The sequence below is a fragment of the Syngnathus floridae genome, chromosome 6 (genome assembly GCF_059516105.1).
Source record: "Syngnathus floridae isolate MCC-2025c chromosome 6, RoL_Sflo_1.0, whole genome shotgun sequence".
Classification (NCBI taxonomy): domain Eukaryota; kingdom Metazoa; phylum Chordata; class Actinopteri; order Syngnathiformes; family Syngnathidae; genus Syngnathus; species Syngnathus floridae.
In genome coordinates this window covers 13195594-13211440 of record NC_142418.1, presented here as the reverse complement: position 1 = coordinate 13211440, position 15847 = coordinate 13195594, and the positions used below count along the sequence as shown (strand labels likewise).

The following is a 15847-nucleotide window of genomic DNA, read 5'->3' as shown; positions in this document are numbered from 1 at the left end:
ATCAATTTAGATACAGTTTATACTGTTCCATACAACTTACCTAAACAGAAATGTTCTGTACTTTTTAAAAAAAAAATTCCAGGCTTTACTATTTTTTCCACTGCATTCCCAGCTGGGTTATCAAACACCGTCCTAATGCCACCAGCCTGTGACTCATTCTGGTATTCCTGTACTGTTGGAGCTCAGACAAAAACACTCACTGTCATAGACACACATGGTGCATCATGAGAAGTGTTGCATATATTACTTGGAAAAAAAGTTATTAATGACTTTCTCCCCATAAAGTATATTCGTTGAATTAGTTATTGAATTACTTCCTCAGAAGTCTACTCAGTCAGCAGGAAACTTTAATATTTTTGAAAGCTGTCAAAGAATTCATATTTGTGCAGGGTTAGTTATTTTTAATTATATTTAAGTTTTAAAATGCATTGAGCATTTCCAAAATGTCTTGATAGGACTTGTAGATTGACACCATAAAAAATGGAAACATTCAAGAAAAGTTGTTCGGCATCTTAAAAGAAATTCTCTTCTGTTGATGTAGCTCATGTATTCTGACACCAATACATTATTTGACAAAGACAAACTGCTGTAATTTAATTAAGAGTGCAACTCACGACTAATTTGACAAAGCACTAATCTGTTACTTATTGTGTGTGCAATTAATTAAAGAATTTGATTAAAATCACTGTAAGAAAACAGGGCATTGCCGGATTTAAAATGTGGAGTTCAGACAGTGCACGCACGATAATTAATCAATTTTCAATTGCTGTTTGTAACGTGTCAGACAATTTTGATATTTCTCCCAAACTAAAATCAGATGATGACAAATGAGTTAATTTGTTTCAACACAAAGAAAATCTATCTCTTGGTGAACTACAGAAAATTGAATATTTAGAGGCAGAAATTTCAAGGATTTGTACAGCTTTAAATTAAACAAGGTCTTTAAATGATTAACAATTTACAAAATAATTACCAATTTATTTGAAAATCAATTCACTGACTAATTGTTGCACCTCTGAAATGAATGCTAAAATGTAGAGGTGGCATGATAGCAATAACTGTACACTGAACATCGCCAAATGCATAAATGCATACCTTTCCAAAATTTCAAACATCATTTTGAGTTAGAATGTGGGATAACTTTGAAGCAATGATATGATATTTTAATGAAGAAAACAGCCAAACAAAACAAGTAACATGAATATATTCTGGCCATTCTAAAGTCTTCAAAGGGGTTCAATTAAACAGAATGTTCAGTGAATGGGACCGAGTCAGTGACGAGCATAGCAAACAAATAACACCCCTTCCGGCTGAATGGGGTGACAATTTGTCAGTGAGAATGGATTAAAAAAAAAAAAAAGAAATAAGGCAGAGAGATGAAGAGTTGGTTGAAAAACACAGAGTAGTATTTATGAGAAGTGACAAATGGCCATGAGGGGGTTGACGAACCAGACAGAATTACAAGTGGTGGAGTGAATAGTAATAAGCAGCTACGTATATGCAAGATATCCAAACAGAATATCATAGTAGCCATCCTAAACTTTGAAACTTTTCTGTTTGCATTAGGATCCACTTGGCAAGATTAAAAAAGCTGCCAAGTGAGCGTTGCTTTGGAATTGAGTGTTACAACCTATTTCTGCTTTGACACTAACTGACATTATGGAAATGTAGAATTAGTGCCATTATATGTCTACATTAGCAACTTCCTCCTGTCTAACTTACTCACAGGATCCTGTTTCTTTGTTCATCAGCATTATACCAGTGTAAGGGGATACTGGGAGACAGTGAGACCACTGGGTGTTAACTTCTTCTTGACTTCCATATTGATGTCAATGAGAAAAACAAGGATTTCACATATGTTGGCAAATTCCCCACTAGAAACATACGTAAAATAATGAAGTGCTGCCATACGTAGATGCAGATATGATGTGTAGGAGACATATATATTTATGCAATACTCTACTAATTTCTGTCTTGTAATAACATTTTTTTTTTGTCCTTCGTAAACCAACATTTATAATTACCACTTTTCGTGAGAACGGTTCTTTAATGAAAAGTCCTTGGTTGAATTAAGGTCCAAAGTCTCCAAACTAAACAAATTGCAAATCAATACTGAAAAGAAATAAACTAGTTTTTGAGAAGCGTTTGGCAATTCAATTTAAGTTAATTTCATAAAATGATTTTGTAAATCACATCAAAATGATGATAATTTATATTCAAATAACTACAGAAAAAAAGTTAAATAACAGGATATATTGTCTACACAAACCCAGTAGCCCTGCATTGCAAGTTGCTATAACGACAGCTTCACATGAACAAAACACGTCTAGAAACACGTCACAGTTCTATTCAACAAAGAGGGAATCCCACCGAGACGTCCGGCAGAAAGCGGCATGAGCTGCTATTGAAAAAAATAATTCAGCGTTACTGAGCAATCCAAACATGTCCAATAATGATACCATAGTGAAAACCTCCCTTTCTTTGAATACAAACACTGATGAACTGATTGATTTTAATGAGATGCTAAATGCTGTATGTTGCCAATTTGGCTGTGTTCTTCAGGACCACGAGATGCAAGATTGTCCTAAAATTTCAAACTTGGGTTGCATGATGAAAATGGATCATGATGTATTTTTTTGTATTATCTTATCTATTGTTATAACTTTTTAGGATTGTTTTTAAACTGTCAGTATTAAAGCCATTTTGATTTGATTTTCAGGTAACTTTGGCGAGAAGGCGGGGAACACTGAACTGGTTGCCAGCCAATTACACAGCACACATAGACAGACAACCATTCACACACACAAAATCACACTTAAGGACATTTTAGAGTGCTCAATTTACTTATCATGCATGTTTTTGCAATGTGGAAAGAAATCGGAGTACCCGGAGAAAACCCACGCAGGCATGGGGAGAACATGCAAACACCACACAGGAGGGCTGGAGCCGATATTAAATATAGTTTGAATTCACAAAATGCATCCTGCTTTTTTTATTTACAACTAAGGGCTGTGCTTAAAGCACAAGGGGTTTCTACTGATGTTATCTGTACATCCTTTGTTTGAGCTAATTGATAATTTAAAAACGGTCATAGTCACTACAAAATATACCTATATCAAAACATGCTGAAAAATCATTTTTGACTGTAGCAGCTGAACAAATTAAAGCAAAACTTAATAGAAGTTTTTTTTTTAAATTTAAGATGACTGATTTAAAACAACAGCAACAAAATGCACATACAAATGATATTGGATTTTCAACAAAGTTTCTATCTATTTGATTTCAAAGTCCATCCATCCATCCATTTTCTGTAATACTTGGAAAAATGAACACACAAGATGCTGACGAATGGGTGCTTCAGGGGTGTTAAATTGATTGTACATTTCAAAGTAGGATAAATCATAACAACCTATTAGTACGGGATGATGGTCAGATGAACCACCAATAGAGAGAACATTATTTAATCATGCCTAACAATTATCCACTTTATGGTCTTAAGATAACAGATCTGGAAAGTATTTTATTAATTACATTTTGCCTCCATCTAGTGGTTTAAAGGTCACATACAATACATGCACACATATATTTGTGTGTACGCGTGTGTGTGTGTGTGTATTGTATATGACCACTAAATTGAAATGTGTCAGGTTTATTCTAGAATATGCATGGTCTTTTGTTTTCTGCAACAAACTTTAATTTCTCAAGTTTATTCAGGTTTCTATGAAGCTGGAAGCACCTCTACCAATAGTTTAAAAGTGGCTTGCTTAAATTTGAATGAAAACACACATGCCTTTTAATGCTCTTTATTATTGTGATACAACATGTAACATTTATTTGGTCTACTGTCTGCAAAGTACCAGGACAAAAGACTGTAACACGGGCTTAATGTGTGAATACTTATTGTGTGTAATAACTGGTAGGAATATGATCACTTTAGAAGAGAAAGAATGTGAAACAAACTTATTCGGCTGTAATTTGATCACCAGTATGTGTCTCCACTTGATATATTGTCTGGTAGCCATCATCCCAGGCATACAGCTGTTTGTCTCCAGGGTGGTAGTGGATGCTGCTGTGGCTCGTGTAGCGTTTTGGAAAGAACACCACAGGACTCTCAGCACTTCCAGGATCACAGAAAAAAAAAATATTTTAGTTGGCAAGACTTGTTAGACCACTCTGCTCAATTGTAGTACAAAACATTACCACTATATCTGTATGTTCATACTGTAAATTTGTGAGTTCAAGACCAACCTGTGGATGGTGTCGTGAATATCATAGAGACACTGTACAGTTGACCGCCCACCATAGTGTGTGTTGTAGACAACGTAAAGAGTCCCGCATATTATGAATGCTCCTTCAGCATCATGACTTTTACACTGTGTATCCCAGGTATACTCGACTGCCAGGTTTCCTAGAAAAGAATATAATTGTCACCAATCATTATATTCATTTTCCTAGAAGCACTACACAGTATATGTTAGGAGCACTTGTCCGAATTAGTATAAATGCATTATTTATTATTCTGGGGGAAATCACATTTGTTTATGCAAAACTGCACATTTTCCCAAATGATTGTATCCTATCATTGACAGATCAGTCTCAGCATGAAAAACTAAGGTCTGCATAAAACTTATGACTGGGTGAGACAAACAAAAGTTGGATGGTGCGGAAGGGACTGTGAACGTCAGGATCAACTCCAGTTATCCAGGTCCCTCGGGATGAAGGCAAGCACCATATAAATGGATGTCTGGATAAACTTATGTGTATAATTACGAGGTGCGCCTTATAGTCCGGTGCGCCTTATAGTCCGGAAAATACGGTACATGGAAAAAGCACTGAATAATGTCAAATTCTATTTCCTGATGGGGAAAATGTTATCAATTCCAAGACACACAATTAGCAGGCACTATGAGTGTAGTATTTACCTTTATCCAGTTTAGTTATAACCAAGTTTCCACCGTATTCCAGGTCAGCATGAATGACCCAAAGACCTAGTTCATCCACAGCCATGTCCAAGTAAGTGTTGGTATTCAAGCTGTACACTGGGAGACGACCAGCATTTGGGAGAAGGGTGCTGTCCACCACTGTGCCATTGGACAAGTCAACCTGAAAGAGAAATGGCAGGAGTTAAAGCTTTAAGTTACAGCAAAGGATAAATATTAGTAGAATATTGTATTTGCTATCAAAACGTACACCAATTTGATGATTCTGAATATTTGTATGTATTAATGCATGATTTCTTCCTTTCAATGGAAATAGCAAAATAGGAAAATTTACAGATCATCCCAAACACAGTCCCTCCGTCAAGTAGTCTCAAAAAATAAATTCATGTGTACCAAATTTTGGGTGAAAAGTTTCATAATTACAGGATTTGATCACTGACTTCTATTCCCTGGTCATTTTGTCTAAATCACACTCAAAATATGTCTTCTTTTTTTTCCATTGTTTAATTTTTTTTTTTTTTTTACGTTCGACCAAAACCACTGAATGGTTGCACAAAAAAATAGTATAGCAATGCACGTTGAATCAAAACACTTCTGTTGAAGACAAAAACACAAATACTTTGAAATAAATAGTTTTCTTCTTCCTCATCTCTACTGATCTTTCTTCTATATCACCTTAACCACCTAAGAAAATATGGGATTAGAGTTTTGTATGCATTTATGCCATACTATCTTTGCTGATAAGTTGTGCCTTTAAGAACTCAACTATTTGATGAGGGAATGTAAACTTTGTGGTCACTTTCAAGTTGAAACTTTGTTTTGGAAAGTTTCATTTACTGGCCTGAAATAATACTGGATAGCAAAGAAACCAGAAAAAACAATCCTGGCCGATGAGTTCAAGTTCACTTGTAGTGCATTCGGGCTCCAGCCAAGAGCCACATTGTTATGCAATGTGCTGCAACTTGATGAATCAGGCATTACAAATTGCAAAACTATCCACTCCCTCTACAGGACCACTGCATGAATTTGGATATTTTACAATTCAACAGAAAGAACAACACATCAGACTGGATATACTTAATGCACTTTTAGTATCTGGTTGGGCGTGTCTGCTTTGTGGTAGTAGAGGAATCCATTGTAGACTATGTGGCCTGTTCCCTGCCATGAAGAAGGCAACTTGACCACTTTTGCGGGGGGTACCGCGACTTTCTCTGAGAAGCTTTGTAGCGATGTGTACTCCAGCAGTGTGTCGTTACGGATTCCACTCAGCAGGTAGACCTTTAAGTTGGATCAGATTTAATGTAAGTGAACATTGTGGTCAAACCAAACGTTTTTGTTTCATCCTTACAATAACATGGTACTATTTCATTTTGGTTAAGTCATGATCACGTCAGCCATCAATAATTAAATGTTGAAACCAATTGCTTTTGATTCTTGTGGCCTGCAAGACGTTGCTTACATACCTTGGCTGAGCCATCAGAAGGGTCCTTGAACCAGGAGCCTGCATTATCTCCCATCTTTTTCACCATTTTGAGAGACTTGATTTGACTCAAGGCTACATTGCAATCTGGAAATAACAAAGAGCACCAAGGATATTTTTAATTGAGCTGTATTGTTGATAGACCTTTTCTTGTATTTTTCTTTGACTACATGTCCTGTTGCTGTAAATACTCTTCCATCATGTACAGCCTTACCATACCATTTTCCACTTTGATTTTAGCTTTCCTCTTTATCTGGTCGAGTTCTGCTGCTTTTATCTGTTGTTCAAGCAAAGCCTCCTCCATCTCGATATCTGATTGTGCAGGCATTTTGTTTTCGAGATATTCCAGTTCTCTCTCCACTTGCTCTACACGTGCAGAGATGCTGTCCAGCTGGCTCCTCACCTCTGATCTGAAGGGGAAATTACTTCTTATTTAATGCATTTCTAGTTCTCCATGATGTTTCTTGATCCCTCAAATAGGCAACTGTTTAGCAGTAATCATACCTTATAACATTCAAGGTGGACAGATGAGCTCTCATTTCTGAGGAGACATCGTAGGTCTTCTGAGTTATGCTCACTGTGTTTTGCTCACATTGACTCAGCCGCTCCTGACACCAGATACAATTAAAAAATATATATACAAAACTGAGATTAGGCAACGTTATACTAGACACACAAAAAAAGCATAATCTCTTTTAGAATTGTGGATAAACCACGTACACCAATTTTTACGACGCAATCAAATCATGAACTAGCCCTCAGCAAAGTGTTCCTCAAAGAGAAATGTGAAAGCTGACGCAAAAAAACACATCCATTATCTGTACCGTTTGTCCCCACGGGAGTCGCGGGCATGCTGGAGCCTATCCCAGCAGTCATCGGGCAGTAGGCAGAGGACACTCTGAACTGGTTGCCAGCCAATCGCAGGGCACACAGAGACGAACAACATTCACACTTGCACTCACACCTAGGTACAATTTGGAGTGCTCAATCGGGCTACCAAGCATGTTTTTGGGATGTGGGAGGAAACCAGAGTGCCTGGAGAAAACCCACACGGGCACGGGGAGAACATGCAAACTCCACACAGGGAGGGCCGGAGGTGGAATCGAACCCGTACCCACCTAACTGTGAGGCGGTCGTGCTAACCAGTGCTCCACCAAGCCGCCCCATCTCCTAAATTATTGTTGATAATTATTGGTAGAAGTCATGAACATGATAAGTGTCTTCATTTATCACTGACATCACTGGGTTAAGGGATAAACTGCACGACTGCGATCCTTGTGAGGATGGATGGATGGATGGATGGATGAATGGATGGATGGATGGTACATGTACACATGCTTGCATTGCACACACGCACGCACACATGCACACGCACACGCACACACACGCACACACACGCACATGCACGCGTGAACACACACACACACATTATGTATGTAATACACACCAAAACTATATTCCACACTTACCTCTATCTGAACCAATCTCCTCTCCAGGTACTGGAGTAAAAAGGCATCTTGGGGAGAACCCTGGCTCTTGACTGTACTCACACTGAGACAAAGACATAGCAAAAAGACCCAAAATTCTTTGTCGGACATTATTTGCGCTCCGAGGTAAAACAGCTCAACACTGGATTTATTACGAAGTTTCAAAAAGTTGTTTTTCAATTATTCTGCAGATCCCCCACAGAATACATTTCAAGGAATAGTTTCCTTGAAAAGATACACAAAAAGAATAATCCCCAGAATTAGTTACAATAGTCTTGCTGTGTTGAAAGGTTTCTTGAGAAATAGATGTTCTTCCCACTCCTTTTCTTGCTGGGTTTAGAAAAGGCTCTGCTCTGATTTGTAGCTCCAGAACATTCTGTGTTGTTTCTCATTTAGTTGTTGCTTAAGAGTCCAGTGGTTTTTTGGATCCAGATGCACATATGGAGTTCCAGCCCCTCAGCTCCTCTCTCCTTGGCAATTTGTGACTCCCTCCTTTGGGCTCTGCCTTTCTTGGAGTTTCTGCTTATGAGGGTATGAGCAATAAAAATAAGGAAAGGGGTGGTACACCTTAAAATAACCAAGGTAGGAAATATTGAGAAATAACCAAGAGAGTAAAACAGTGGTGAGTGTTTTACAGATATTTTTTCCACGACACACATTCTTAGCTTTCACACAAAACAGCTGTACAGCAACTGAAAACAGCCTGATTATAGAGCATGGGTGTCAAACTTTGACCCACGGGCCAAATCTGGCCCGCAGTGTCATGACATTCGGCCCGCCAAGTCAAATTCTGCATCGCCATTATTTCTCAAAACTAAAATTACAAATCGTCTTCACTAATAGAGATGTTGCTCACAAGTTTTATTACCGTTCTTCGTTTTACAATATTGAACAGTTTTTACCAATGTCTGATTTCTTATTCATCAGTTTGTTGTGTAGACTCTACTGTATATCAGGGGTGCTCAAGTCTGGTCCTCAAGAGCCCCTGATTTTGAATGCATTGCAATCATGCATGATCATAAATGTAGCGATTTATTGGCAACATTTAACATTGTTAAAGATTAGGTTCGAGCACATAGGTGGTTCAGATGATGGATGGATGGATGGATGGATGGATGGATGGATGGATGGATGGATGGATGGATGGATGGATGGATGGATGGATGGATGGATGGATGGATGGATGGATGGATGGATGGATGGATGGATGGATGGATGGATGGATGGATGGATGGATGGATGGATGGATGGATGGATGGATGGATGGATGGATGGATGGATGGATGGATGGATGGATGGATGGATGGATGGATGGATGGATGGTCAAACACTAGTCCTTAGTCTCCATCTGTCGCTTTTTTTAGAGCCGCCTATTTCTGCTTTAAGGCCAATTTTTTTATGGCACACATGAGCCTTCGGCAAACTGCCTAGTAAACAAAATAAAGAAAGAAAAGAAAAAGTTTGGTAGGATAACAGACTAACAAGCAACCAAATGAGCATACTGCATGATCCCATTTTGCTTTTGTTGTCGGTAGCTCGTTGGATCACTGACGTTATTCCACATTGTATCCACAAGAGAGCAGCACACCTTATGAAATAAATACTAAGACCACCCACAGGCTCACATAAACTCTCTTGTGAATTATCAATGCAGGTTAGTGTTAGAGTTGGTGTAAGGCCTTTCAGGCGCATAGCCAGTGAAATGTTTTCTCGTGATGCATTGTCTCATTCAAGGGGAAGTCAAGTCAAAAATGTTATTTAATATGTTCTATGCAGCCCACTAATCTATCCATCTCAGCAGGCAGCCTTTTGACTTCTCTTCAACAGTATACCACGGCTCAAACCTTTCCACACTTCTAAAATAAATTTTCTGATGCATCTGAACAGATTATCACTTGGTGACTTTGGGTGTTTGGGCTCTTGCAACATCATACACCTTCTACCTGACGACATCACTACGTATGTTTCATAAGGGGGAGCAGTGGCTCTCTTGACTGCTTTGGTGATGTTCTTGATGTGCTCTGGCCCTTGCTCCTTCCATAATTCTGTGGAGTGACTGGGTATGGGCATACACTTCACTTTCCAGTCTTGCTCTCAACAGCTGATGGCCAGATGTTTACATTTGGTCCTTTTCCTTTCATGCGTCTCCCCCAAGTGGTTTTCCAGTGGTGCCGTCAAATCCATGATGACGGTGTTTTTGTGGCCTTGGAAACCAGAAGTACCCCTCGCCTCAAGGTGGCACTTATAATGTGTTGCGGGAATATCAATCGTTTCTCCAGGTCTACAAGAAGCTTCCATTCCTAGGCTGCCGAAAGGATACCTGCTGCCCCAGTCTTCTGCTCTGGCCTTCACTATATGCCTACTTCACAAAAGAAATTGCACTGATGGTGTTTTGCACTCAACTAAAGCTTCTAATATCCTTGCTGTTGGTCTCTGCAATCAGTTTCAACACTTGCTTGTGATACCAGGTGGAGCGGCCCTCATCTAGTGCTTTCCAGCAGGAGCTCAGAATGTGCTCCAATCACTTGAATTCATTCAATCAAAAGACATTTTGAAAACAAAGAAAAAAAACAGATTGCATACATTCAATGCAACTAATGCATTTTTATCATCTGTTCCAGTGATGCAAATGAAGTAAAATTTTTAAAATCAAGATCTTCATAGGACTTCTACATTCAAAAACTTTCACCATGTCATTTTAAACCACGCTACTGTATTTACTCACTTTTTGTCCTGACCATTTTGATAATAAAATAATTGTCCGCATCACACGTATTTTCCGGACTATAAGGGGCACCGGACTATAAGGCGCACCTTCAGTGAAGGGCCCATTTTAAAACTTTGTCCTTATATAAGGTGCACCGGACTATAAGGCGCACCATTAATGCATCATGTCAGATTTTTAATCCAAATCAAATAATTCTCCATTTTATCTTTTTTATTTCAACTTCGGATGCAACAAATTACTTTATAATCACAAAATAATGATCCATAGTCATTTTGATTCATGATTCATAGTCTTCAGCGGGCCACTTATGATTGATTTCAAGACACAATGCTTCGGGCCAGTTTAAGTTTAGGAATTTGGTCCATATATAAGGTGCACCGGACTATAAGGCGCACTGTCGGCTTTTGAGAAAATTTTAGGTTTTTAGGTGTGCCTTGTAGTCCGGAAAATACGGTACATCATTACATTAAGCTTCCAAAAATGTGTAAAATATTCTTTCAGTGATACTATGAGCACCAAACAACAGCCATAAATCTCTGTATGCACATTGCTCACATGAGCATATACATGCCAACTACCCCATACACACATTCAGATGTACTCTCATGAAAAATTCATTGCAATTTGTGGAGGAGACCTTTAAAATATCCATGAAGTCTCAGCAGGACATCTGACTCTTTCTCTGAGTCTAAGGCTTATCTTCCTATATAATGCATGTTGTTGAGTCAATAACAATGACTATGCTGGTTGATTGTTTTATTTATTTATTTTTATTTATTTTTATTTATTTAACGTTTGGCGTGAAAAAGCATGGAGTTGAAGCAAACTTCAACGTTAGCCTCCAACTATTTTGTAACGAGTGGTTAAAAGGAAGAGGTAGTGTTGCTTTCTATTCATGGAATGAGCTTTGGTTCTATTTACAAGGGGTCATTTAAAAGTTTAGAACCTGGGTTTCTTATAAATATATTTACTGAAAAGAAAAACATACAAATAAAACTCAGGGATCGGGGTTTTGAATCCGATTTTTTGATGTAATGTCCGTGTCTCGCAATATCAATTGTTCACAGGTGAATTTTTTCAGCTTGTTTGACTTGTTTATCAGGATTGAACTGCTGCCCCTAATAACATTGTTTAATGGTCCAAAAAGATGATGGTCTGATCGTGCCAGATCTGATGAGGATTGGAAATGGTTCTGGTCATCAGTCCAAATAAAACGATGACTTCTGAGTTCTAAAAATGGTGGGAAGCCTGGCATTATCGTGTTGCAGCAAAATCTGAGACAGTTCCAGGCTACATCGAACTCTTTTTAATCTCGCTTTCACTTTGCGTAAAGTGTCAACGTAAAGGAGCTGTATCATGCTAAAGCAATTCTTTGGCTCTTCTCGCTTCTTGATGAGCTTATCAAAAACACCCCCAGTGATGTTTCTGTCTACTCATCAACCGTGCCTGCACCGCCCATGGAGACTAAACACTCGCCCACTTTATGTACAGGATTTACTTTAAATTTTACAGCCTTGATTCCAACAGTGTTTATAACCACTCTTTGACCTTTTCTCTCAGGGTTTCTTTCAAAAACTTTATTTTCTTTTCCTTACTCAAGCTGTCACTCTGTGGATACTGGTACTTCCTGCAGCTCCATCTTTAAAAATGTAATTACTTAGAGGCACCCTGGTGCAACAAGGCTGAGGTGAATGCCAAGTCAACTCCGGGTATATAAATTAATCAGGGCTAATTAAATCACAATGCATTGTTCATCACTGAGACATTTGCCTTGTCTTATTTCAAAGCAAAGGCCTCATTACCCAATACAGTATGACAATTTGTGAAGTTCCAGAAACTTGAGAAGTCCACAGCAAGGGCACGTAATTCATGTGAATGCGGTCTATCCCTCTGTGTGGAGGCAACCTAGACCAAGTCACAGACAAGTTAGCTTGGCATGGCATAAAAATTGTGTTTTGCACCATTGTGAGCATGAACCTAACAGACTAGATTTGCCACGTATCAAAGTGGCTCTTATCTTATCTTACCGCCAAGGTCCCCGCCTTCGGTTGCCACCCAGCTTACTGCGCACCCTCCCAAAGTTGTTGAGCCCCATGGGAAGGGGGACACGCGTTACCTTTTCTGGCTGTGCCCGGCCGGGCGCCACGGGTGCAGGACCAGCCACCAGACGCTCGTCTTCAAGCCCCACCTCCAAGCCTGGCTCCAGAAGGGGGCCCCGGTGACCTGCATCCAGGCAAGGGAAAACTAAACCCAATGTTCTCGATCATCATCAGGGATCTGTGAGCCATGCTTAGTCTGGCCCCTCACAGAGGACCTGTCATGGATCGGATGGAGCAGGGCAACCAAATGCAGCTTGGACCAGGGTTTATTGGAGAAAACAAACTAACAGACTCGGCAAACTGACATGACTTAATGAAATAACAAAAGGACTTACCAACAGGGACGTGAAACAAAAGATGTGAATCAAAAAGACAACAGGAACCAAAAAGACATCAAGACAACAACACACGCACAATGACCCGAAGGGTCGTGAGGGGCAGACAGGACTTATATACACGACAGGTAACAAGAGGCAGGTGAGAATAAGCAAACTAATCATGGGCACACAGGAGGGGAGGGGCGAGCACACAGACGGAAACCAAGACAACAGAGACACATAGTAAAACGGCTGGGGACGAGAGGTGACAGGGCCCTTTTGCCATGGGTGACTCTTCCAGGGGCATAAAGCCTCAGATAACTTGGCTCCTAGGATTATTAGGGCACCCAAACTTCTCTACCACAATAAGGTAACAGCGCATGGAGAAACAGCTCTTATTAAAGTACTAAATGATCGAATGAAGCAGTAAAAGTGTCATTGCTGATTTTATTGGATATCTGTAATATTAGATAAGACTGATCATAATATACTGTTGAACCAGTTGGAAAATCGGGTGGAATTGAAATGAATGGTCTTAAAATGGTTCTGGTTGTACTTTTTGTGACCATTAAAAGTTTTCAATCTGACTGAATGGTCATTATGTGGGGTCCCTCAAGTGTTGGTCATTGGACCCCTTTTTCTCATTCTGTAAATGTTACCTTGGGGCAAATGCTTCAGAACACCAATGGTGGCTATCATTGCTATGAAAATGACATTTTGAACATTTCATCAAATTTTTAAAACATTGGAAGAAAAATCAGCATGGGTATATTCACTAATCTTTAGCGTGTACTTTACTTGAGATGACTGAAAGAGCACACCATTCACATAACAAGCTGCAGGACTCAAGCAAATCAATGTCTTCTTCCACCATGTCAAGCACTATCAGTACGCCCCAGGGAATGAGAGGAGTCGCTACGATTGATGGCAAAACAAATCGGTTGCGTTCGCACCCACAACAGCGCAAAAAGGCCTTTTAGTAAAATGTGTCATGCTGCAGTAGTTTGCACGGGCCTTCTAAAATACCAAAGCTTAGTCTATCCTGTCCCTGCGCAAACTGCACTGTGTGTCTCGCTAGACTTGCACCTGGCATGAAACCCTGAGTCTTAAGACGGAGTGAAAGAAGAGCAGATGCAATATAGTTTTTTTTTTTTAATCTAATATAATCCCTTTCAGATTTCATTATAGGATCATTGTAGAATGATCCTATAATGAAATCTGATTGTGCTCTGTGACGCACTGGTTAGCATGTCTGCCACACAGTTAGAAGGGTGCGGGTTCGATTCCACCTCCCTGTGTGGAATTTGCATGCTCTCCCTGGGCCCGCGTGGGTTTCCTCCGGGCACTCCGGTTTCCTCCCGCATCCCTAAAACATGCTTGGTAGGCCGATTGAACACTTCAAATTGTCCTTAAGTGTGAGTGCGAGTGCAAGTGTGAATGGTTATTCGTTTCTGTGTGCCCTGCGATTGGCTGGCAACCAGTTCAGGGTGTCCCCCGGCTACTACCCGATGACGGCTGCGATAGGCTCCAGCAACCCTAACCCGCGACCCCCGTGGGGAAAAGCGGTACAGAAGATGGATGGATGGATGGATGGATGGATGGATGGATGGATGGATGGATGGGTGGATGGATGGATGGATGGATGGATGGATGGATGGATGGATGGATGGATGGATGGATGGATGGATGGATGGATGGATGGATGGATGGATGGATGGATGGATGGATGGATGGATGGATGGATGGATGGATGGATGGATGGATGGATGAATGGATGGATGGATATGAAAGTAAATTGTCTTTCGACGACATGCCGATCCCTACAAGATATAGCCTTTTCCAAGAAATAATACATACGCAATAAAGTACGATTTGTTTGTCCAGACATTCTGTTACTGTGTCCTTGAAAAAATATCCAGGCACTTTGTATAGGACCATTTCATTGTTATGTAAATGGAGATGGTGACAGGGTACTGTAGTGATTCTTACCTTTAAAATCGTTATGATGACACTTAAACTCCATCCAGTTTTGTATTTCGTTTACTGATCCATCATTAAAATCTTACAGAATGTGTTAGTTAGAATTGAAATTTGAAAAATATGGAATTGATATTTGACTAATATACATCATAAATAAAAGTATTCAAATGTGGCTATCAATTAGCTACAACAACCTTTGTGGAAAAACTTTGATTCAATGTATTCAACCATACCCTATTCAAAACCAAGATCACGAAACCTGTTTCAGTTATCCCTTTAACCTAATTGTTGATGAGCGGATGCTGCTCTTTCACAAGCAATGAGGAACAGAGCAGCCGGTGTGGAGGTGAACAGATCTGTTGTGTTGCTCGGGGGCAGCTGGGCCTGGCTCTTAGCCTGGCTCCATTCCGTCGAATAATGAATTTGAATCACTCGCAACTGAAATACAACAGTGCATCTGTGAAGTGAACTGCAGGTGCACAACTTCTGAACCATTATATTTGATTAGATCTCATTGACAAGAAGATGCCACTGAGATTGGATGCAAAAAACAAAACAACAACAACAAAAAATGCAGAACCATTTGTTTTACTGAATCAATAAATCTTCCTGATTTGCACTGTTCATGAGAAGGGGTGCTCGCATCTATTGGATGTGTGCATTATTTGATGTATCATAAGGCCGGCTGTACTCTAATTTCAACACTTCACAAATGTGAAAACACATATGCATAAATAGTAAGTTAAGTTAAGTCATATGTTCCAGTATGGTTTTGAACAGCCGTTTTGATTTTAGTTTGGACAAAAAATGCTTCGT

The 15847-nt window shown here is 39.6% G+C and overlaps 1 protein-coding gene and 1 long non-coding RNA gene across 2 annotated transcripts in view; both read right to left on the bottom strand.

Annotated features, from left to right (window-relative positions):
• Positions 1-3787: 3787 nt before the first annotated feature.
• olfml1 (olfactomedin-like 1) lies at positions 3788-8415 on the bottom strand. Its single transcript, XM_088379723.1, has 8 exons — positions 7890-8415; positions 6925-7028; positions 6640-6830; positions 6404-6507; positions 6027-6218; positions 4923-5103; positions 4249-4408; positions 3788-4117 (listed from the first exon to the last, which is right to left on the bottom strand). Exons 1-8 carry the CDS (start codon positions 8016-8018, stop codon positions 3961-3963), a joined length of 1218 nt encoding a protein of 405 aa, XP_088235849.1. The 5' UTR covers positions 8019-8415; the 3' UTR covers positions 3788-3960.
• Positions 8416-10951: 2536 nt separating this feature from the next.
• Positions 10952-15847, bottom strand: part of LOC148396627 (uncharacterized) — a 16367-nt gene continuing 11471 nt past the window's right edge. The window contains exons 2-3 of the long non-coding RNA XR_015859158.1: positions 12752-12858; positions 10952-12540 (exon numbers count right to left, since the gene is read on the bottom strand). This is a non-coding gene — a long non-coding RNA (uncharacterized LOC148396627). The remainder of the gene's footprint in view (positions 12541-12751; positions 12859-15847) is intronic.

Bases quoted from the DNA above. Each gene is read 5' to 3' on its own strand.
- olfml1 (XM_088379723.1), bottom strand. From the start codon at position 8,018: ATGTCCGACAAAGAATTTTGGGTCTTTTTGCTATGTCTTTGTCTCAGT. The intron at 7,029-7,889 runs GTAAGTGTGGAA...ATCTGGTGTCAG, and splicing joins GGAGATTGGTTCAGATAGAG to GAGCGGCTGAGTCAATGTGA. The intron at 4,118-4,248 runs GTTGGTCTTGAA...TGATCCTGGAAG, and splicing joins ATTCACGACACCATCCACAG to TGCTGAGAGTCCTGTGGTGT.